The 22603-nt window shown below is 41.2% G+C and overlaps 1 protein-coding gene across 6 annotated transcripts in view; it reads right to left on the minus strand.

The window, feature by feature from the left end:
* The window catches only part of SLC39A10 (solute carrier family 39 member 10), a 264604-nt gene that overhangs the window by 3453 nt on the left and 238548 nt on the right, over window positions 1-22603 (minus strand). For all 6 annotated transcript variants that reach the window (XM_008258853.5, XM_017342994.4, XM_089330146.1 and 3 more), the window contains 4 exons: window positions 18263-18383; window positions 16599-16967; window positions 15102-15182; window positions 4738-4928 (listed from right to left, as the gene is read on the minus strand). In XM_008258853.5, coding sequence (XP_008257075.1) covers window positions 4738-4928; window positions 15102-15182; window positions 16599-16967; window positions 18263-18383 — 762 coding nt within the window. The remainder of the gene's footprint in view (window positions 1-4737; window positions 4929-15101; window positions 15183-16598; window positions 16968-18262; window positions 18384-22603) is intronic.

Genomic DNA, 22603 nt, shown 5'->3' on the forward strand with positions numbered 1-22603 from the left:
CTCTATGTCTTTGTGCCTCAGTTTTGGTAAATTTTGTGTGTCCAGAAATCTATCCATTTCTTTTAGATTTTCCGATTCATTGGCATATAGCTGTCTGTAGTAATTTCTGATGGTTCTTTTTAATTCTGTGATATCCATTAAAAATCCCATTGTCATCTCTGATTTTATGATTTTGTTCGTTTAGTCGAGCCAATGATGTATCAATTTTGTTTATTTTCTTCAAAACATCAACTCTTTGTATAACTGACCTTTTGAATAGTTTATTTCAATTTTGTTTATTCTCTGATTTTTATTATTTCTTTCCTCCTACTAAAGTTGGGTTTTATGTGTTCTTGTTTTTCTAGGTCCTATAGATGCATTGTTAGGTATTTATTTGATGCCTTTCTGATTTCTTGATGCAGGCTCTAACTGCTATAAACTTTCTTTTTAACACCACTTTTGTTGTATCCCCTACGTTTTGATATGTTGTGTTGTTCTCTTCATTTGTTTCTAGGAATTTTTTTATTTCCTTTTGGATTTCTTCTATGACCCATTGTTCACTAAGGAGCATGTTGTCCAGTTTCCATATTTTCTAGACTTTCTTATGTTGTTAATTTCCAGCTTCACACCATTGTGGTCAGAATACACATGGCTAACAGACGCATGAAAAAAATGATCAGGATCACCAGCCATTAGGGAAAGGCAAATAAAAAACACAATGATGTTTCACATTTGTGGATTTTTTAAACTCATGTATCTGCTTCTCTATATTTTTGAGTAATCTTATGATCATTCTTTCGACTTCCTTTTCAGGCATATTGTCAACCTCCTCATCTTTACAATCTAACACTAAAGTACTGTTGTGTTCCATTTGGGGTAACATTGTCTTCCTTGTTCATGTGTCTTGTATTTTTACATTTGGTTTTATGCACCTGGGTAAACACTAATTGATATTTCCACCGAAGGCTCTTTTCTTTGAAATGTGCCTCTGTGGCTTCGTAGAACACCTTCTCCTTCAGCAGGTATCTAGAGGTGGGTGCCCAGTGGGGCCGGGGAGCTCCAGCCAGGGCTCAAGGGGACAACACTTGTGCTCAAAATGTCTTTTAAAACATTTTCTTACATAAGAAAGCTAATGACCAAAGTATAACTACCAACAATTGTTTTTTTTGAAGACAGTTACCCACATGATGTATTTTAGTCAAATACTGAAAAAAAAAAAATTCTATGCTTTGGCTATTTATCAGGCAAATACTGTGTTCCTTCTTTATTCCCCTCTCCTCCAGCCTACAATTACACTCTCAAAATGTATGCATTAGTTATCTTTGAAACAATTACTCTCTACTGACTTCATCAATCCTGACATTTTACTTGAGGTTAAAATGTAAAACAACGTATTATTGCCAAAAAAAACCTCTCAGAAAAGATCACCAAAATTCCCACAGGTAATGTACTGATGTATTTTAAGCCCACAGGGCTTCTTGGGGAAAAATTTGCTAAAAGAGGGAAGGAAAGCAGTGGGTTGAGTGATGAAGAGGAGATTCCATTCTGTCACTTGTGAAAAAGGCTCTTTCTTGTCTTGAAAAGCTGGGAGAAGGAGAGAGGAAAGAAGAGGAGAGAGGGAAAGAGAGAGAGAGGGGAGAGAGAAAGAGAGAAAGAGAGAAAGAGAGAGAGAGAGAGAGAGAGAGAGAGGATGAATACATCTCCCACCTATTGGATCATTCTCCAAATGCCTGCAACCGTAAGCCTGGACCAGGCCAAGGCTAAAGCTGAGAGCTGAGAACCCAATGCAGATCTCCCACATGGGTGGCAGGGACCAAACTATTTGAGCTGTTATCAGTGCCTCCCAGGATGAACGTTACTGGCCGGTGCTGGAATCGGCAGTGGAGCCAGGATGGGAACCCAGGCACCGTGATATGGACATGGATATCTCAAGTAATGTTTTAACCACAGGCCAAAGATTGCTCTTCCACCTTTTTAGGAAGGGAAAGTAATATAAGGTTTATATGCACATGGGAGAGATCCAGAAGAAGGGAAAATGATGCAAGAAAAAGAGGAAGGAATTTTGGAGAGTCGGCAAGAGGGGCTGAGTTCTAGGAAAGAGTTTGAAGGGGCTGGCCTAAGATAGGAACATGCACACTTCTTTGTGGTAACAGGACAGACAGTGAATGATCACAGATGCCACAAGGTGAGCAGAGGTGGTATTGAACTTGGGGGAAAGTATCTTTTTTTTTTTTTTTTTTTTGACAGGCAGAGTTGACAGTGAGAGAGAGAGACAGACAGAAAGGTCTTCCTTTGCCGTTGGTTCACCCTCCAATGGCCGCCACGGCCGGTGCGCTGCGGCCGGCGCACCGTGCTGATCCGATGGCAGGAGCCAGGAGCCAGGTGCTTTTCCTGGTCTCCCATGGGGTGCAGGGCCCAAGCACCTGGGCCATCCTCCACTGCACTCCCTGGCCACAGCAGAGAGCTGGCCTGGAAGAGGGGCAACTGGGACAGAATCCGGCGCCCTGACCGGGACTAGAACCCGGTGTGCCGGCGCCACTAGGCGGAGGATTAGCCTAGTGAGCCGCAGCGCCGGCCCGGGGGAAAGTATCTTGAAGGCTTTAGTGTTCCCCATGGAATAGAAGGCAAGGTTATCAGCTGAGGGTAAAGATAGGAAATGAGGGACGAGAGGTCTGAGAAGAGAGGAAGGAAATGGTTACCTCTCAGTAACAGAAAATAATCATTTCTTCTTTTTGTTTATATTTTTTAAACTTTACCAAATAAGGTATTAGTTCTGTGATTAAAAATTCAGGCTATGGGGCTGACTCGGTGGTCCTGGCATCCCATATCGACACTGGTTCAAGTCCCAGCTGCTCCTCTTCTGATCCAGCTCTCTGCTAACACCCTGAGAAAGCAACTGAAGATGGCCCAAGTGTTTGGGCCCCTGCACCCATGTGGGAGACCTAGAAGAAGCAGCTCCTGGCTCCTGGCTTTGGATCAGCTCAGCTCTGGCCATTGCAACTTTTTAGGGAGTGAACCAGCAGAGGGAAGACCTTTCTCTCTGCAACTCTATTCCTCAGATAAGTAAATAAAAATCTTTTAAAAAAATGCTATTAAAAAAAAAAGTTAGGCTATATAATTTAAAATGAGACTATGTGATAGGTCTTACCAGGCAGAAAAATAAATGTCATTACTGACTTTAAGAAGTATAAGAACTAACCAAATTGGTAGTTCTTGTTTCTTTTTTTTTTTTTAAGATTTTATTTATTTATTTGAGAGGTAGAGTTATAGGCAGTGAGAAAGACAGAGAGAAAGGTCTTCCATTCACTGGTTCACTTCCCAAATGGCTTCAACAGCGGAGCTGGGCCAATCTGTAGCCAGGAGCCAGGAGCTTCTTCCAGGGCTCCCATGCAGGTGCAGGGACCCAAGTGCTTGGGCCATCCTCTATGCTTTCCCAGGCCATAGCAGGCAGCTGGATCAGAAGAGCAGCCGGGACTAGAACCAGCACCCATATGGGATACTGGCACTGCAGGAAGAGGATTAACCTACTGCACCACAGCACTGGCCCCCAAATTGCTAGTTCTGTAAAAGCTCTATTAGGGAAATTAAAGTAAAATTGTTCATGTTTAGATCAATCTTAAGCTAAGTTAAAAATAAGAGAAATTACATAAATCTGTGGAATATGAAGGGTTTTCAGAAATGTCAAGGAAGGACCATCATTGGCACAGCTGGTTAAAATACCTCTCACGACACTGGCATCCCACATCACAGTTGGTTTGAGTCCTGGCTTTTCCATTTCCAATTCAGCTTCCTGGGAATACACCAGAAAAGGCAGCCAAATTGGCCCAAATGCCTCAGCCCCTGCCACCCATGTAGGCCTGCATGGAGTTCCCTACTCCTGGCTTCAGCCTAGCTCAGTCCTAGCCATTGTGGTCATTTGAGGATCGAACGAGTGGAAGGAAAATCTGTCTGTCTCTCCCTCTCTATCACTCTGCCTTTCAAATAAAGAAATAAATAAATAATGGAAAAAAGTATACAATGAGGGGCTGGTGCTGTGGGGTAGCAAGTAAAGCCGCTGCCTGCAGTGCAGGCATCCCATATAGGTACCGGTTCAAGTCCCGGCTGCTCCACTTCTGATCCAGCTCTCTGCTATGGCCTGGGAAAGCAGCAGAAGATGGACCAAATCTTTGGGCCCCTGCACCCACATGGGAGACACAAAAGAAGCTCCTGGCTCCTGCCTTCAGATGGGCTCAGATCCGGCCACTGCGGCCCTTTGGGGAGTGAACCAGGGGATGGAAGACTTCTCTCTCTCTCTCTCTCCTCTCTTTCTCTCTGTAACACTGCCTTTCAAATAAATTCTTAAAATAAAAAGGGTATAATGAAAATACCTTGCATAAATATCCTCTTGCATATACCATTTCCTGCAAAAGACTGGCTTACCTAATAGCTATATTATTTCTTTCTTGTTGGTCATAAAGCAAGCTGAAAAAAATCATTTTGTAACGATGATAAAACACTTTCACATCAAAATTACAAGGTGTTCAAAATACTACAGTAGCTCTGTAATTACACCCCTAAACCGTACTGATGATTACTTCAACAGTAAATCATTTGGTCAGACACTGTCAGTATGTCAACTGGTTTCTAAAAAAAGAATCTTCCTACTTAAATACCTTTTCCTAATATATTATTTGGTATATCACATGTTTTTACAATGAGTTATATCTTTAAAAATAGTCCATTTGCAGGTTTAGTACAACACAAAATAAAGCATCTTACCATGTCCACCAAGGCTACATAGAGGAACATGCCTGCAGTGATTGCAAAGATCCAAAGTGTGATGTTATTGGCGTACTGGCCGACAGCTGTGCCTATGAGCATGCCTATGTAAGCCATCATGGCAGAGAGGAGGTTGTATACAATTGCTTGCTTTACAGTCATGCCTGCTTTAAGAAGAACTGCAAAATCACCTACAATTAAAACATAACGGGAGAGCTTTAAAATAATAGAATTTCAGTGAAAAAATCAAAAATGAATAATATAAAAAGATATACTATTAGTACCTGATATTATATAAAATTTAATTTTGCTTACTAAAAGCTTATTTATTTAAAAATTTTTTAATATAAATAGAACATATTTCACATATTTGATAGGAACAGTTCTAAGAAGATACCATACTTCCCTCACTCCCTCTCCCTCCCGCAACCCCCCTCCTTCTTTCCTTTTTCTTTAATTTTTCAATACAGTCTATAATCACAAGCTTAATTCATCACTAAACATAATATCCAATGTGTAAAAAGTAGGAAGACTACAGTTCCACAGGAAGATAAACAAGAGCTAAAAACAATCATATCACAATATATCCATTTCATTCCTATTTTTTTTTTCCTGTACATTAATTGCCACATAACAGAGAAAACATGATATTTGTCTTCTAATGACTGGCTAATTTCACTAAGCATAATGGTTTCCAGTTGCATCCATTTTGTTGCAAAAGACAGGGCTTTATTCTTTTTTTTAACGGCTGAGTAGTATTCCATAGTGCATATACACCACATTTTCTTTATCCAGTCATCAGCTGATAGACATCTGAGTTGATCCTGTATCTTTACTACTGGGAATTAAGCTGCAATAAACATGAGGGTACAGATGATTCTTTTATATGCTCATTACATTTCCTTTGGGTGAATTCCCAGGAGTGGGATGGGTGGGTCATGTGGTAGATCTATTTTCAGATTTCTGAGACATCCCTACATTTATCTCCCATAATGGTTGTACTAGTTTACATTCCAACCATCAGTGTATTAGGGTAAGTTTTTCTCCACACTGTTGCCAGAATTTTTTTTTTTTTTTATTTGACAGGTAGAGTTATAGACAGTGAGAGAAACAAACAGAGAGAAAGGTCTTCCTTCCGTTGGTTCACCCCCCAAATGGCTGCTACGGCCGGCGCTGCGCCGATCTGAAGCCAGGAGCCAGGTGCTTCTTCCTGGCCTCCCATGCGGGTGCAGGGCCCAAACACTTGAGACATCCTCCACTGCCCTCCTGGGCCACAGCAGAGAGCTGGACTGGAAGAGGGGCAGCCAGGACTAGAACCCGGCGCCCATAAGGGATGCCGGCACCGCAGGTGGAGGATTAACCAAGTGAGCCAGGGTGCCGGCCCTTTTTTCTTTTCCTTGTTTAATATTAGCCATTCTAATTGGGGTGAGGTGAAACCTCATTGTGGTTTTTATTTGTATTTCCCTGAGAGTGATCCTGAGCACTTTTTTCAAGTGTCTGCTGGCCATCTGAATTTCATCCTTTGAAAAATGCCTGTTTATGTCCTTCGCACATTTTTTATCTGGATTGTTTGTTTTGTTGTTGTTGAGTTTCTTGAGCTCTTTATAGATCCTGGATTTTTTTATTTTTATTTTTTGACAGAGTTAGACATTGAGAGAGAGACAGAGAGAAAGGTCTTCCTTCCGTTGGCTCACTCCCCCAACTTCTGCCATGGCGAGCGCTGTGCCGATCCAAAGCCAGGAGCCAGGTGCTTCTCCTGGTCTCCCAGGCAGGTGCAGGGGCCCAAGCACTTGGGCCATCCTCCAGTGCCCTCCCGAGCCACAGCAGAGAGCTAGACTGGAAGAGGAGCAACCGGTACTAGTACCTGGTGCCCCAACCGGGACTAGAACCCAGGGTGCTGGCGCCGCAGGTGGAGGATTAGCCAAGTGAGCCATGGTGCCGGCCTAGATCAATCTTACATGACTTCAAATGAAAGAATCAAGAAAAACACAAGAACCAGTCACTGTTCTGCCTTTTTTTTTTTTAAAAAAAGATTTATTTATTTATTTGAAAGTCAAAGTTACACTAAGAGAGGTAGAGGGGGAGAGAGAGAGAGAGAGAGAGAGAGAGAGAGAGAGAGGTCTTCCATCCACTGGTTCACTCCCCAGATGGCTGCAACGGCTGGAGCTTCTCAGATCCGAAGCCAGGAGCCAGGAGTCTCCCCGGGGTCTCCCATGTCGGTGCAGGGGCCCAAGGACCTGGGCCATCCTCCACTGATCTCCCAGGCCACAGCAGAGAGCTGGATTGGAAGAGGAGCAGCCGGGTCTCAAACCAGTGCCCATATGGGATGCCAGCGCCTCAGACCAGGGCATTTACCTGCTGCGCCACAGCACCGGCCCCTGTTCTGCTTTCTTTGAAGGGAAACAGCCTAAAAAAAGAAGAGGTAGTGCCTGCATTGTGGCACAGCAGCAATGCCAGCATCCCATATGAATACTAGCTGGAGTCCCAGTTGTTCCACTTCTGATCCAGCTCCTTGCTAATGCATCCAGGAAAGTGCTTGGGATCATGCCACCCACTTGGAAGACCTGGATGGAGTTCCAGGCTCCTGGCTTTTGCCTGGCCCAGTCCTAGTCGCTGCAGCCTTTTGAGGAATGAACCAGTGGGTGGAAGATCTTTTTCTCTCTCTGTCTCTGCCCTTCTCTGTACTTTGCCTTTCAAATAAATAAATCTTTAGAGGTAAAAATAAAAATAAGGAAAGAAAATGAGAGGTAACAGCCAGCTTCTTTCAATCTATTTTATATTATGTTTACATTTATTTTCCCATGGAAAAAATTAAACCTGAATTCTGCAAATGCTAAAAATGTTAGGAGAGAGCTCTCTCCACAGTCTCCCTGTGCTGCTGTAACGGTGCCCAAGAATGCTTTGCTGTGCTTCGAAGAGCATCAGCGATGCTGAGAAGGGAGCAACCACCAGATTCTTTATGGGCTGTGCTCCAAACGAACATCCCATTTCTAACCGTGATGATGAAGCACAGTTGCACTGGCAACTCTGGAACAACCCATGGTCACTGAGCTGAGGAAAGACAAAATCACACAGGAGGGGAAAATCTTGCAGTTCTTTTCCTAGGGGCACGACACATACACACAAATCAAATGCCTCAATGGACAAAAAAGACGAAGGAGCAGGAGACTTTTCCATTCCAAAGTTTGAATATTAGGGATAGAAAAAAATTATTGCTCAGAAAGTGTCGCTCCCCATCTTCGTGGAGGAACGACACAGGACCCTGCGCTGTTCTTTTGTCTGCTCGGCCCTCCCCGGGTTTGCTGCTGGTTCTTCCCGGGTTGGCTACCGACCCTTCCACCTCCATGGAAGGGCGGTTCCCCCTGCCACTTTCCCCACTTCCGCGGGGGAGCGGCACACCACTGGCCGGCTCTCTCGGGGGCTCCTCAGATGTTCCTCAGGTGTTCCTGGTACATGTTGTCTCTCTCCTCCTTTATAGTCCTCTTCCACCAATCCCAACTCTGCTACCCACACGCCGAGTACGCTGCTCTCCTCCAATCAGGAGCAGGTCCTACAGTTTATTGGTTGAACTGGAGGCAGCTGTGTAGAAGCTGTTTCTCCCTTCTCAGCGCCATATTGTGGGAGAGCAGATGCATAGAATAAGTCTTAATTCCAGTAACTTAGTCTAGTCCGAGTTGCTCCCCACAAGAAAGATATAGAAGAGCAAAATTCTACTAACAGCTGAAAAGCAACAACTTTGGGGCCAGAGTTGTGGCACAGCAGGTTAAGTTGCCACCTGTGGTGCTGGAATCCTATATGAATGCTGGTTTGAGTCCCTGCTGCTCCACTTCTGATCCAGTTCCCTGCTAATGCACCTGGGAAAGCAACAGAAAATGGTCCAACTGCTTGGGCACCTGCACTCAACATGGGAGAGGCAGATGGAGTTCCAGGCTCCTGGAACTGGGCACAGCCCAGCAGTTGTGGCCATTTGGGGAGTGAATCAGTGGATTGAAGATATCTCTCTTTCTCTCCCCCTCTCTGTATAACTTGGCCTTTCAAATAAATAAAAATCTTTTTTGAAAAGTAAAATAACATTGACATTGTTAAAAAAGAGAGAGAGGAAGAAAACATGTATTTAGAGTGCTAGCAGAACACAGAATGGGTTTGTTTCTTTCCCTTACAAAAGAATCCTAAAATGTACATATTGAAACCTCATAATCTGCTTTCTAATAACTCTCATGGTTACAGGGTCCTAGTCTGTAACAAGTCAGTAGAAGGTATTAATAATAATAATAATTATTAAGTCTGACAAACTGTTACAAACTACATTATTTTGAAAGTTAAGATAAAGTAGCAAGATCATCTCTCAGTGACTTCTTCTAAATTGCCATTTTCCAGTTTCTATCTAACACTTGTTCCCCACATCATTTTGCTTCTGATCCTAAATACCTTAATTCTCCAGCTGAGACTTGGAATTCTCACTCCTGTGGTTTTGTTTAACTTCTTCTGGTCTTTCTTTCGCACCTTCTCTAAGGAAAGAACTCACTAACTTCTTCCTCCACATGTTTCCCTTCTGTTTTCCATAATTCTCCCACCAACAATGCAAAGGGGGCTATTCACTTGGCAGGATGTTAAGTAACACAAAATGAGACTATGGAAGTATCTTTTAGGGTATGAAATGCACTGCTTCCTTTTATAATTTCATAATGCAGTTTAAAAAGGAGCACTATTTAACACTGAATGAATAACAGTGTCATTGTCACAAAGTATATCAATCTGGTTGTCTTCCTTGATATTTCTGGATAGCAAGATGATTTATTTCACTCCTAAAAACCAAACAGCACAAATTCACTCATCAAGATTCAAAATGCTGTACATTTTAAAAGATTTATTTTTATTTATTTGAAAGATATTGTGACGCAGAGAGAGAGGGACAGATAGAGAGACAGAGATATTCCAAATCTGCTGGTTCACTTTCCAAATGCCTGCAACAGCCAGAGCTAGGCCAGGCTGAAGCCGGGTGCCCAAAACTTCAGTGGGACTCGTGTGGGTGGCAGGAATTCAAGACTTTGATCATCAAACACTGCTTCTTGGGGACATTAGCAAGAAGCTGGATAGTAAGCATGGAGTAGCAGGGATTCAAAACACAGTCCAATATGGGATGCTGGTGTCCCAAGCAGTGGCTTAACCCACTACAGCACAAGGCCCACTGCCCAACTACTTTCTAAAACTGAAATATAACTTACATACACAATTCTCTTTTTAGGGATACAGAGTTCTGTGAATTTAGACAAACACATGCCATATAACCATTACCAACTCTAGAACTGTTCCACTCGCCCCCTAAAATGAGGCCCCATATCCAAGGCAATCAATGAACTGCTTTCTGTTCCCAGCATTTTGTCTTCCCCAGAATGTCACATACACTCTGTATTCCTCTGAGTATAATGCATGTAAGAGTCATCTGTGTTACTATGAATTTAAGAAACTTTGGCCGGTGCCACAGCTCAATAGGCTAATCCTCCTCCTGCAGCACTGGCACCCCGGGTTCTAGTCCCGGTTGGGGCGCCGGATTCTGCCCCGGTCACGCCTCTTCCAGTCCAGCTCTCTGCTCTAGTGCAGAGGAGGATGGTCCAAGTCCTTAGGCCCTGCACCCGCATGGGAGACCAGGAGAAGTACCTGGCTCCTGTCTTCAGATCAGCACGGTGCACCGGCCACAGCGACCATTGGGGGGGTGAACCAACGGAAAAGGAAGACCTTTCTCTCTCTCTCTCACTGTCCACTCTGCCTGTAAAAAAAAAAGAAACTTGCTTTTTTATTGTTCAGTAGTTTTCCATGAAGGTACCATAATATATTCACCAGCTGAGGGACATCTAGGTTGCCTTCAGTTCTGGGAAAATTATGACACACTCATAAGCAGGCTTTTGTGTCAACATGAATTTTCAATTCTCTTGGTTATATATCTACGAATGGGATTGCTGGGCCATATAGTAAATGTATTTCTAACCTTTTCCTTTCTGATTGGCAATGTATCAGAGTTCTAATTATTCCACATCCTTGCCAATCCATAATGACAAATCCAACGCCTGAAAATATGTGGATGTCACCCGTATAACTTTTTTTTTATGTTTTTAAAGATTTATTTTATTTATATGAAAGGCAGAGTTACAGAGACAGAGAGGGAGAGACAGAGAGATCTTCCATGTGGTGGTTTACTCCCCAAATGGCTGCAATAGCCAGAGCTGGGCCAGGCTGGAGCCAGTAGCCAGGAGCTTCATTAGGGTCTCCCACATGGGTGACAGGGCCCCAAAGACTGGGGTCATCCTCTGCTGCTTTTCCAGCAGCACTAGCAGCGAGCTGAATTGAAGTGGGGCAGCCAGGACTCAAACAAGCACCCATATGGGATGCCAGCATCGCAGGCAGATTGATTTACCCGCTAAGCCACAATGCCAGCCCCTTGTATAACTTCTTTAGTGAAATGTCTATTCAAATCTTTTGCTCATATTAAAAAAATTTTTATTGGGTTGCTTCCCAATCAGCATATTAAATATAATATACTAAATATATATTATATAAATATTATATTAAATATTCTGGTCCTAGAAAGTCCTTCATATGTATTTTCTAAATTTTTTTTCCAGGTCATGGCTTGTCTTTTTATTCCCTTAACAGTGTCTTTTGTGAAAAGTTTTAATTTGGATGATGTCAGTTTACTACTTTTTCCCTTAATACATCATAGATTTAGTACATCTCAGAACAATTCACCTAATCCAAGGACACAAATCTTTATATTTTCTTCTACAAGTTTAATATTTTTAGATTCTCCATTCAAATCTAAAGACCTATTTTGAGTTAATGTTTGTGGTACAAGAAGTCAAAGGTTTTTTTTCTTTCTTTTTCCTTTTTGGCAGGTGGATGTCCAGTTGTTACAGTATCATTTGTTGAAAATACTACCCCTCCTACACAGAATTTTCTTCGTACTTTCTTTTGGAAAGCAAATAGCCATATATCTAAGGATACTAAGCTCTGTTCCACTGATTAATGTGTCTATTCTTTCACCAATTCCAACCATTTGATTACTGTGGCTTTATAGTATGTCTTGAAATCAACCTTGTCTCTTTCCAAAATTCTTCTGGCCATTCTAGATCCTTTCCCTTTCCATATAAACACTGGTAATCTCTGCCAAACGCCTGCTGGGTTTTTGCCTGGGAATGCACTGAATCTCTAGGAAGAACTTTAACATCTTAGCAGTATTGAGTCTTTTGGTCCCTGGGCCTGGTAAATCCCTGCATATAAGTCTCCTCTGATAACTTCTGTTGGTGATCTGTAGTTTCCCCCATACAATTCTATGCAGATATTGTTACAGTTAAGCTAATCAGTTCATATTTTTGGTATAATTTTAACAGTACTTTTCAAAAACTCCAATTTCCCATTGTTGATCACTGGCATATAGCAATACTAATGATTTTTGTATAGGGATCTTTGTCTTAAGTAAACTGTCATTTACAATGCATTTTGCTTTAATCTTATCTCAGGTTATACACTGTCAAAGGTATCTGCATATTATCTTCACCTCCCTTCTCAGTAAGAACCTGTATAAGCATTTAAAAATAAGTCAAAAGAATCTCTACAGCTGGGATTTATACTGAACATACAAATCTATTCTTTTGGTAAATCAATATTTTCCACTGACACAAGCTATCATTAGACAACAAATAAGGTATGTCTTCAACACTGTTCAATTAATACGACCCAAAGCTTTATTACATTAACATGTTAAATCAACTTTTAAGATTTTTAGGGAGGGGCCAGCACTGTGGCACAGCGGATAAAAGCTCTATCCTGCAGTGCCGGCATCCCATATGGGTGCTGGTTCAAATCCCAGCTGCTCCTCTTCCGATCCAGCTCTCTGCTGTGGCCTGGGAAAGCAGTAGAGGATGGCCCAAGTCCTTGGGTCCCTACACCTGTGTGGGAGACCCAGAGGAAGCTCCTGTCTCCTGGCTTTGAATCAGCTCAGCTCTGGCTGTTGCAGTCATTTGGGGAGTGAGCCAACGGAGTTGAAGACCTCTCTCTCTCTAGCTCAACCTCTCTGTAACTCTGTCTTTCATATAAATAAAATAAATTTTAAAAAAATAAAAGATTTTAAGGGAGACAGCACTGGGGCATAGTAGGCTAAGCCTCTGCCTTCAGCACTAGCATCTTGTGCAGGCACTGGTTTGGGTCCCGGCTGCTCCTCTTCCGAACCAGCTCTCTGCTATGGCCTGGGAAGGCAGTAGAAGATGGCCCAAGTACTTGGGCCCCTGTACCCATGTGGGAGACCAGGTGGAAGCTCCTGGCTCCTGGCTTCAGATCAACTCAACTCCAACCATTGTGGCTTTCGGGGAGTGAATCAGCAATGGAAGACTTCTCTGTCTCTCCCTCCCTCTGTTTTAACTTTACCTCTCAAATAAATAAAATCTTTTTTAAAATAAGATTTTTAAAAAACAAGTATATATTTTAAGGTTCTTTATTACTTTAAATGCCTGTATGTATGTTAAAAGTCTATAGAAATCTGTACAATGAGTATTCAATCTTCTGTGGATGATTTAGCACAGTATGAAAAATTATTTTTGGCGCAGCTGGTTAACAGCCTGGCTTGAAGCGCCAGCATTCCATAAGGGCACCAGTTCTAGTCCCAGCTGCTCCACTTCTGATCCAGCTCTCTGCTGTGGCCTGGGAAAGCAGTGGAAGAAGGCCCAAGTTCTTGGGCCCCTGCAACCACGTGGGAGACCTAGAGGAAGCTCCTGGCTCCTGGCTTCGGATAGGCGCAGCTCTGGCCGTTGTGGCCATCTGGGGAGTGAACCATCGGATGAAAGACCTCTCTCTTCTCTGCCTCTCCTCTCTCTGCTTAACTCCGACTTTCAAATAAAAATAAATAAATCTTAAAAAAAAAAGAAAGAAAAATTATTTTCAATTTCTATTTAACCCTTAATGCACCTGAGGGGAAAGGAAAGATGTACAACATTACACCTTCTCTTAGCTAATTCTTTTTTAAAATGTAATTTATTTTTAATTATTTGAAAGGCAGAGAAATAGAGACGAACAGACAGAAAGAGATCTTTCATCTGCTGCTTCACTCCCCAAATGTCTACGAACAGTCAGGGCTGGGCCAGGCTGAATCCAGGATCCAGGAACTCAATCCTAGTCTCCACACAGGTGGCAGGGACTCAATTTCTCAAGCAGTCACTTACTGTCTCCCAGGGTTTGCAATGGCAGGAGTTAGGGGAAGTGGAGCCAACAGCTAAGCCAAGCAGTTTGATATGGGATACAGGGAACCCAAGAGGTACCCTAACTGCTGTGCCGAACACCTGCTTCTATGCTGATTCTTAATAATATGGCTGCACTTATTTATCAAATTTTTATTTTGCTGTAGTTAAAACAAATTACTACGGGGCCGGCACTGTGGCGTAGTAGGTTAAGCATCCGCCTGCAGTGCCGACATCCCATATGAGCACAAATTTGAGTCCTGGCTACTCCACTTCTGATCCAGCTCCCTGCTGATGGCCTGGGAAAGCAGTGGAGGATGGCCCAAATCCTTGGGCCCCTGCCCTCATGTGGGAGATCTGGAAGAAGCTCCTGGCTTTGATCAGCTCAGCTCCGGCCGTTGTGGCCATTTGGGGAGTGATGGAACCAGTGACGGAAGACCTCTGACTCCACCTCTCTCTCTGTAATTCTTTCAGTTAAATATGGGCAGCAGGGACCAAGCCACTTAAGCCATCACCACTGCTTCCCAGGCTGTGCACTGGCAGAAAGCTAGAATCAGCAGTGGAGATAGGAACTGAAGCTAAGCATTCCGATGTCCTATGTGGGCATCCCAATTGATGGCTTAACTGCTGAGTCAAACACCCACTCCTAATTTCTTTAATAGCCATCAGTTTACTGTTTTGGACATCAATATTATCTTTCCACCAAAGAAAATACCACTTTCGGTACCTCCAGGACAATGTTCAATTATGTAGTCTGCAAACTTTACCAGTATTCTTTAAGAAACGTAGTTTACATGGTATAGGAAATAAAATCAAAGTGGGTTAACAGCAAAATCTGTTTTTTAAATTAAGAAATGAAATTCCTTTTTCAAAATTATATTCAGTGAACTGGTCATAATCAGTGACCCTTCATCATAATTATGTTACAGAATGTAAAGAAAAGCACACAGAAATTACCATTTCATCTAAGAAGCACACTTTTTTCATATTGTAAGATCAAGATATGTCTTACTACTAATGACTCTTTACATTTGCCATAAGCCATTCTTTATGTTCTAACACTTCTGAAACCAGGATGCATTTACAACTGAAAAAGTCTTAGATCTGCTGAAATCTGGTAAAATTGTTAAGGTTTATTACCTAATTCATGTGGCAGTTCATGACAGAAGACGGCTATAGAGGTACTGATTCCTCCTGTCAGTCCAGCACTGAAAGCTGCTCCTGAGAAGAATAAGAAAAAAAATGACACTTACTAAAATTCTGCTTTCCATTTTCATTAATGATGACAGATGTAGCCCCTTCTGCCTGTCTTCATAATATATTAGTGATTCATCTATCTTACACACTACTGGTTTTTTTTTTTTAACATCTAGTAGGGTAAAATATATGTGTGACAACCAGACAAAGCACTAGTCAATAAAAGCAATATTCTCTATTGAATTAAATTCTCTTTGCCTATAGCTTTCTAACTCATTAACAGCTCAGGTGGGGATAACAGTTTTTAGTGCCTGAATCTCTAAGTAGTAGTTTGATGCTCAATTTTAAGTCTTATAAGTGCATGGTTATACTTGCTCTTTCACATTTACATTTATAGATGTTTAAATGGCTACACCCTTAACCAAATTTTTCTGCACCATGAATAGAAATGGTACAAATAAGTGTTTGTTTTTCATCTGGAGGACTATGATCAGAGATGTAAATTCATGAATCTACTAGCAAATTCTTTTGTATTGACAGGTAGTGTGAATTCAAAAATACAGTCCTTGGTTTCTGAAAGAAACCAAACCCTGCTTCAGGTTCATTAACAGAGTCTATCTCGAAGGAAATCACATATTGATCATGTTTAATATTCATCTAAATAGGTAATATTGGTTTATATAATCAAGATTCTAATGTATCTTAGTTTGGAGCAATGTATTTTTAAAGTCGTTTTCCAGGTAATAAATAAATAAAATTTTTTATTTATTTGCCTGAGAAGTAGATAGACATTAAGAGAGAGACTGCTCCGTTCCACTGATTTACTCCCAAAATGCCCATAACAATTGTGATCGGAGAACAGGGAGAAGCCAGGAGCCAGGAACTGAATCCAGGTCTCCCATGTGGGTGGCAGGAACCCAATTACTTGAGTCACCATCATTGCCTTTCAGGGTCTGCATTAACTGGTAGCTGGAGTCAGAGCTGGAGCCAGGCATCAAACCCAGGAGTGGGACGTGGGCTTCTCAACTGGCATCTTAACCACTAGGCTAAACCCTGACTCCAGTGTAATGGATTTTAGTGTTGTATTTCTTCACCTTTTCAAACAAGTGAAAAATGTATTAAACCCAAGACTGAAATTAAAGTATTCTCTTTCAGGGATGTGTAAATGTATATGTAAGTATAATGTTAAGGTAGTTTTTCCAACATGATAAAAAAAAAAAAAACGCAGATATCATACCTTTATACCCCCAACACACCTATTAAACAAAGCCACAGCCTTTGTAGAAACCAAATTACAGGGGTATATCAGCACCTGTGCTAAGCTCCACACACATTTCAATCTTATAGATTATAGCTCCTAAGACTAATACAGAAATAGTGAAAAAAGAAGAACAGTCTTACAGGACTACAACTCACAATCTGAGTTCCAAGCCCACTTACCAATTGCCAGCCCGTCACTGAAGTTGTGGATGCCATCCCCCATGATTACCATCCACGCTATATTAGCTATTCCTGTTTCTTTCAGATCTGATCCCGAGTGGCAGGGACCGTGTGAATGATGAGAATGTTTGTGGTGCCACTGATGATTGTATTTCCTCAGCACAGTTTTATTCTCCTCGTGGTGGTTATGTGCAGTAGCATGGAGATCATGCTCATGAATGGTATGTAAGCCATCGCTGTGAGAATGGTCCATGATTTTCTCCTCTTCTACACACAGATAATTTTTAGGAGGGGATTCTTGTTGGCCTTCTAAATCTGTCAGTTCAGTTTCATTAAGTCGATCTTCAGAAACAACTGAGTCATCAGTTCCTACATTTATAGCAAAGGATATGTCTTACTATCAAGTAAAATACACGCATATTTCCTCATTTAAAACCAGGCACAATGGCAGTGTAATGAACATTTCTTATGTGACTGTCTTAATTAAACATATCTCTCTAAAATTATTTAGAAGCCATCCAGAACAATATTTTCCGGAGTCCATTAAAAAGTTAAAAATAAATAAAATAAAGCAAATGCACACAAGCGCACACAAAACAAACTACAGTTTGGGGGTTCTAAAGGTGTCGCAGATGAACAGATGAGAAGAAACTGAAATAGACAGCAGGTTAAGTGAGGAAATAAAAAGTGTGAAACTCGAGGAAAAGAGCATGGGAACAGCTGATGAAAATCAAAGGCTGGGATGTTATCACAGCATTTACAGAATGACAAAATGCAACCCCAAATTCCTCATTTACCTTCTCTAGGCTTCTCTTATTTAAGAAAACAAAAACAAAGAAAATTTAAACAACACCAAGCCATACCGTTAGTTAATGCCAAGTTTTTTACACTGCTCAATGTGCCATCTATTTGACAATACTACTCAGAAATCACTGCTAGAATGAATTGCAGGAATCCGTGATAATAACATCTGTTAAACATTTATTAAAAATCTGAGTTTTGTCTTTTACCTACTTTTCTGAAGCTATTTATCTCATGACGAAGATTCTAATGCCTCAAATTTTTATTTCAGGGCAGAGTGCTCCAATTAGAGCCTAGGCTGCCCCTTTCCTGCAGGAAATCATAGGTACATTCAGGGAAACATAGAATCAAACAGAAACTGAGAAAAATTTGGTTGCAAAATTATTTTTTTGATTCCCTGAAAATTGTAGGCTACCTCATTACATATATCAAGCAACAGAATAAATGGATGGATAAGCAGATATTTTCAATACAAATTCTCCTCCAAGTACTGAGGGCAATTCCCCTTTTCCCATATGAAACCAATAGCTTATAGAGAACGTAGAAATGTGGCCCCATCAACAACAACAAAAATACCAGCCACTAGAACACCACCTAAAAATTTTTTTGTTTCACTCATATTTTTTCCTATAAAATAGAAATGCAAAATGTTCCTTGCCTCCAAATATATTTGGTCCTTTATTCCAAAATACAAACTTTAAAAAATTAGAATTAAGACACACTCACATTTAAATAAAAATTCATTAGAAAATAGCATTAGCAAAGTCACAAATAAGAAATTTCAAACAATACAGACACAATTTAGAAACAATATTTCAATTTTTATGTTTTAAAGTTCCCTTGTAGTTAGAAGTGTTGTCTACCAGCAAGAGGCTTGAGTTGAAGCCAGTCGGCATCTGGTGTATTGTTTAACTTATGATCTGAAAGCTTCCTTCCAATGGTTGATTCTTCTGTGCTCTGCTTCATAAACCATTTCTGTTTTCCCTGCCGGGGTGGGGGGTAAGAAACATTTTATATTACCATAAAATCTGCAGCTACAATTAGCAATAATTCACTGAACCCAAGATTGAGCTGACTTATTTATTTTTTTAAAAGGTTTTTTTATTTTACTTACTTGAAAGGCAGAGTTACACCAGGGGGAAGGGGACACAAAGAGAGAGAGAGACAGAGAGAGAGAGAGAGAGAGAGGAGAGAGATCTTCCATCCACTAGTTCACTCCTGCAATGTCTGCAACTGCCAGGGCTGAGCTAGGCCAAAGCCCGGAGCCTAGAACTTCATCTAGTTTCTCATGTGGGTGGCAAGGGCCCAAATAATTGGGCCATCCTCCACTGCTTTCCCAGGAGCATTAGCAGGGAACTGGATTGGAAGTGAATCAGCCAGGACTCAAACTGGCACCTATATGGGATGCAGGTAAGGAATGCAGGCATTGCAGGCAGCACCTTAATCCACTGTACCATAATGGGGGCCCCAAGATGGACCTATGCTAACACTGACAAAAAAAAAAGTACAACTGCTGTTAAATGTACACATGAAGTTAAATCAAGGGTCAGATAAAAATCCGACTAAAATTTTTTAAAACACTTATGAGGTTCAATTCATCTACTTTTTTTCCTTATTTTATTACCTTAAGGGACAGAATACACATACTAATATGCAACCCAAATGAAAATAGTGAAATATATGTAATATCTCTTTTATTTAATACGGTAAGCTAACAGAGTTTCAAAAAAGGTAAAGCTTATTCCCTTGAATTTCTTTTTTTTTTTAAAAAAAAGACCAATTGATTGATTTGAAAGCAGAGTTACACAGACAGAAAAAGAGAGGCAGAGATTCCATCCACTGGTTCACTACCCAATTGGCCACAATAGCCAGAGCTGCGCTGATCCAAAGTCAGGAGCCAGGAACTTCTTCCAAGTCTCCCACATGAGTGCAGGGTTCCAAGGACTTGGGTCATCTTCTACTCTTCCCCAGGACATGGCAGAGAGCTGGATCGGAAGTGGAGCAGCCAGGATTTGAACTGGTGCCTATCTGAGCTTTACCCGCTACGCCACAGTGCTGGCCCCATCCCTTGAATTTCAATGCATATTTTAAGGCACTCTCTCATCTCCCTGAATATGACATAATGGAGAGAGTCAACCTTGAGTTACAATCCTAAATTTGTACTTTACTTCTGAGATCTGGGCAAGTTTGTTAAGTTTGAACCTAAGAATATTCTTCTATAAAATGAAAATAAGATTCTTACAAAGATTAAATGAGGTGACGGATGAAAAGGATCCCCCACAGGGGCCGGCGCTGTGGCTTAGTAGGCGAAGACTCCACCTGTGCCACCAGCATCCCATATGGACCCCAGTTCAAGTCCTGGCTGCTCCACTTCCAATCCAGCTCTCTGCTATCGCTTGGGAAAGCAGTGGAAGATGACCCAAGTCTTTGGGTCCCTGTACCAACATGGGAGACCTGGAAGAAGCTCTGGACCTCTTTCTCTGTCTCTCCCTTTCTCTGTCTGAAACTCTGCCTCTCAAATAAATAAATCTTAAAAAAAAAAAAAAAAAAAAAAAAAAAAAAAAAAAAAAAAGGATCTCCCGCAGCAACTAATTCTTAATAGCTTTGGAATAAACAAACATTCTTCCATTCTTCTTACCAGTTAGTAATCAGGCAGTGAACATAATTTAACCTGTCTTCAGTTACTTATAAATTCTCATTGTTGTATTTCATTGTTTAGGTTTTAATTTTCCCTATATAACATCTTACAAGGTCTTTTAACTGCTTTTCTTTTTTAATCAATCTCAATGGCATTAACAATTGTTACAACTTAAATTCCACTTTTAATCTGTTAATCTAAGAAAACTATTGATTGGCATGACACTTTCTTGTGGGTTTCACATGTCTAAGTCACCTAGCCACTGTGTAAATAAGCTTGAATGGCTAGCTGAGCACAGGTGGTCTTCAAAGCCAGCCACCAGCCATTTCCTTCCTCCCTGGTGAACTACACCCACAAGGAGGTGGAGTCGGTTCCATGCCCTAGAATTTAGCTGGCCCTCTGATTTATTTTGACCAGTAGAATGCAGCAAAAGCATTCCAAGACTGGTTTGAAAAGGACCTGGCAGCTTTTGTCCTTGCTCTGGGAAGCCAGACACTAACTTGGGAAGCAGCTTTGACTATGCAGAGACCATGCGGAGGTGCACCAAGATGCTGAAGTGGAGTAGAGCACTCCTGACTGTCCAGCCTGTCCCACCCAGGTCAGCCTGGCCCAGCAGCCGGCTAAATCTGAATACAGCAGAGGGAGTGAATCTAAGGAATGTCAAACAGCAGAAGCACTGCCTACACCTCCTGACACAGAATTGGAAGCAGTAGTACATTGTTGTTCACGTACATCATCAAGTTTTAGGCTGTGTTGTTTCATAATAATAGCTAAGAGGAACTGGGGAAATATAGAATATTTAAAATAAAATAATAACACAGAGATATTCTAAAGAAAGGAAAAGAAACAGCAGTATGAGTTAAAACAGTGGGGGGCTTGGACAACAAGAAGGATATAGAAATTAAAGAAAATGCAAGCATGAGCTGGGATTTTAATTTCTCTAGTTCTGATTCTCCATTTTCTGAGCAACTTGCTAGGTCATTATGCTCTAGGCTCTTAACTTCCTCCAACAACTTGGCATCTGCGGTATTATTTACCTTATGATCTGAAAGCTCCCTTCCAAAGGATAATGGATTCATCTGTGCAGACTGTCAGTGTCAGAATGTCTGTTCAATTCAAGCACCACTAATTCTATCTTCAAAAAAATGCCATACGCCTTTCACCTTAACTTACTTACTGTCCTATTTGTCATAAAGGAGATACACTGATTCATCTAGTCAGATCCCTTTCGTTGACAAACTTCAAGAATTCCTTACCACCAAATTTAGAGTACCCCCACCAAAGGTGTTCCTTTCAGTTCTTACTTCCCACATTCCAATTTACAAAAAAAAAAAAAAAAAAAAAAACTGCCATGTTGGGGTCCATTTTCTTACATAAATGTTATTACCTTCACCACTAAGTTTAGGTTCAAATGAGATACAAAAGATTAAAAACATTTACTTTAAACTATCCCTTGAAGGACCACATTTTATAGTTGTCTGTAAACTACACAATTCCTAATGTTTTATACCTAATGAATGCTTCAGTAATTGCTACTTCAGTAACAGCAGATGCACACAACTGAAGAAAACTAGGACTTCACAGTAATTCCAAAACTTCTTTATACACACTGGAAAATGTGATTTATTGTGGAATAATTTAATGTAGTAGACAAATACCAAAATCTATTTCTTTTATAAAAAATATTTATTTATTTATTATTTGAAAGAGAGAGTTAGAGAGAGGCAGAGACAGAGAGAGAGAGAGAGGTCTTCCATCTACTGGTTCACTCGCCAAATGGCTACACTGGTCGGAGCTGGGCCAATCCAAAGCCAGGGGCCAGGAGCTGCTTCTGAGTCTCCCACACAGGAGCAGGGGGCCCATGGACCCTTCACTACTGCCTTTCCAGGCCACAGTGAAGAGCTGGATCAAAAGTGGAGCAGCTGGGACCTGAACTGGCACTCATATGGGATCCCAGCACTGCAGGTGGGAGGCTTTACCCACTACGCCACAGCACCAGCCCCAAATATATATGACTTACATCTAATCAACTATCAGGTCCTCTTATTAATTCTCTCATCTAAATAATTCTCTTTCTTCTTTCCCAATCCTCATGTCATTTTGAAATCTATGTGGGGCCAACACTGTGGTATAATGGGTAAAGCCACTTTCTGCAGTGCTGGCATCCCCTACTGGCACCGGTTCAAGACCCGTCTGCTCCACTTCTCATTTAGCTCTCTGCTACGGCCTGGGAAAGCAGTAGGAGATGGCCCAAGTCCTTTAGCACCTGCACCCAAGTGGGAGATCCTAAAAAAGCTCCAGGCTCCTGGCTTTAGATCAGCTGAGCTCTGGCCATTGTGGTCATTTGGGGAGTGAACCAGCGGATGGAAGATATCTCTCTCTCTGCCTCTGCCTCTCTGTATCCACCATTCAAATAAATAAATAAATCTTTAAAAAAATGACATTTTTGTGTTTTAGTAATACATATTTTCCATAAACTTTTTGAATAATCCTCATATGCACAGATTTCAAAAACTTTTTATACCCAAGTAAGCTTATCTTTTAATTTCATTTTGCATAAACTTTC

Source organism: Oryctolagus cuniculus, chromosome 3 (genome assembly GCF_051225735.1).
Source record: "Oryctolagus cuniculus isolate XC-2025 breed Fujian yellow rabbit chromosome 3, ASM5122573v1, whole genome shotgun sequence".
In the NCBI taxonomy this organism is placed as follows: Eukaryota; Metazoa; Chordata; class Mammalia; order Lagomorpha; family Leporidae; genus Oryctolagus; species Oryctolagus cuniculus.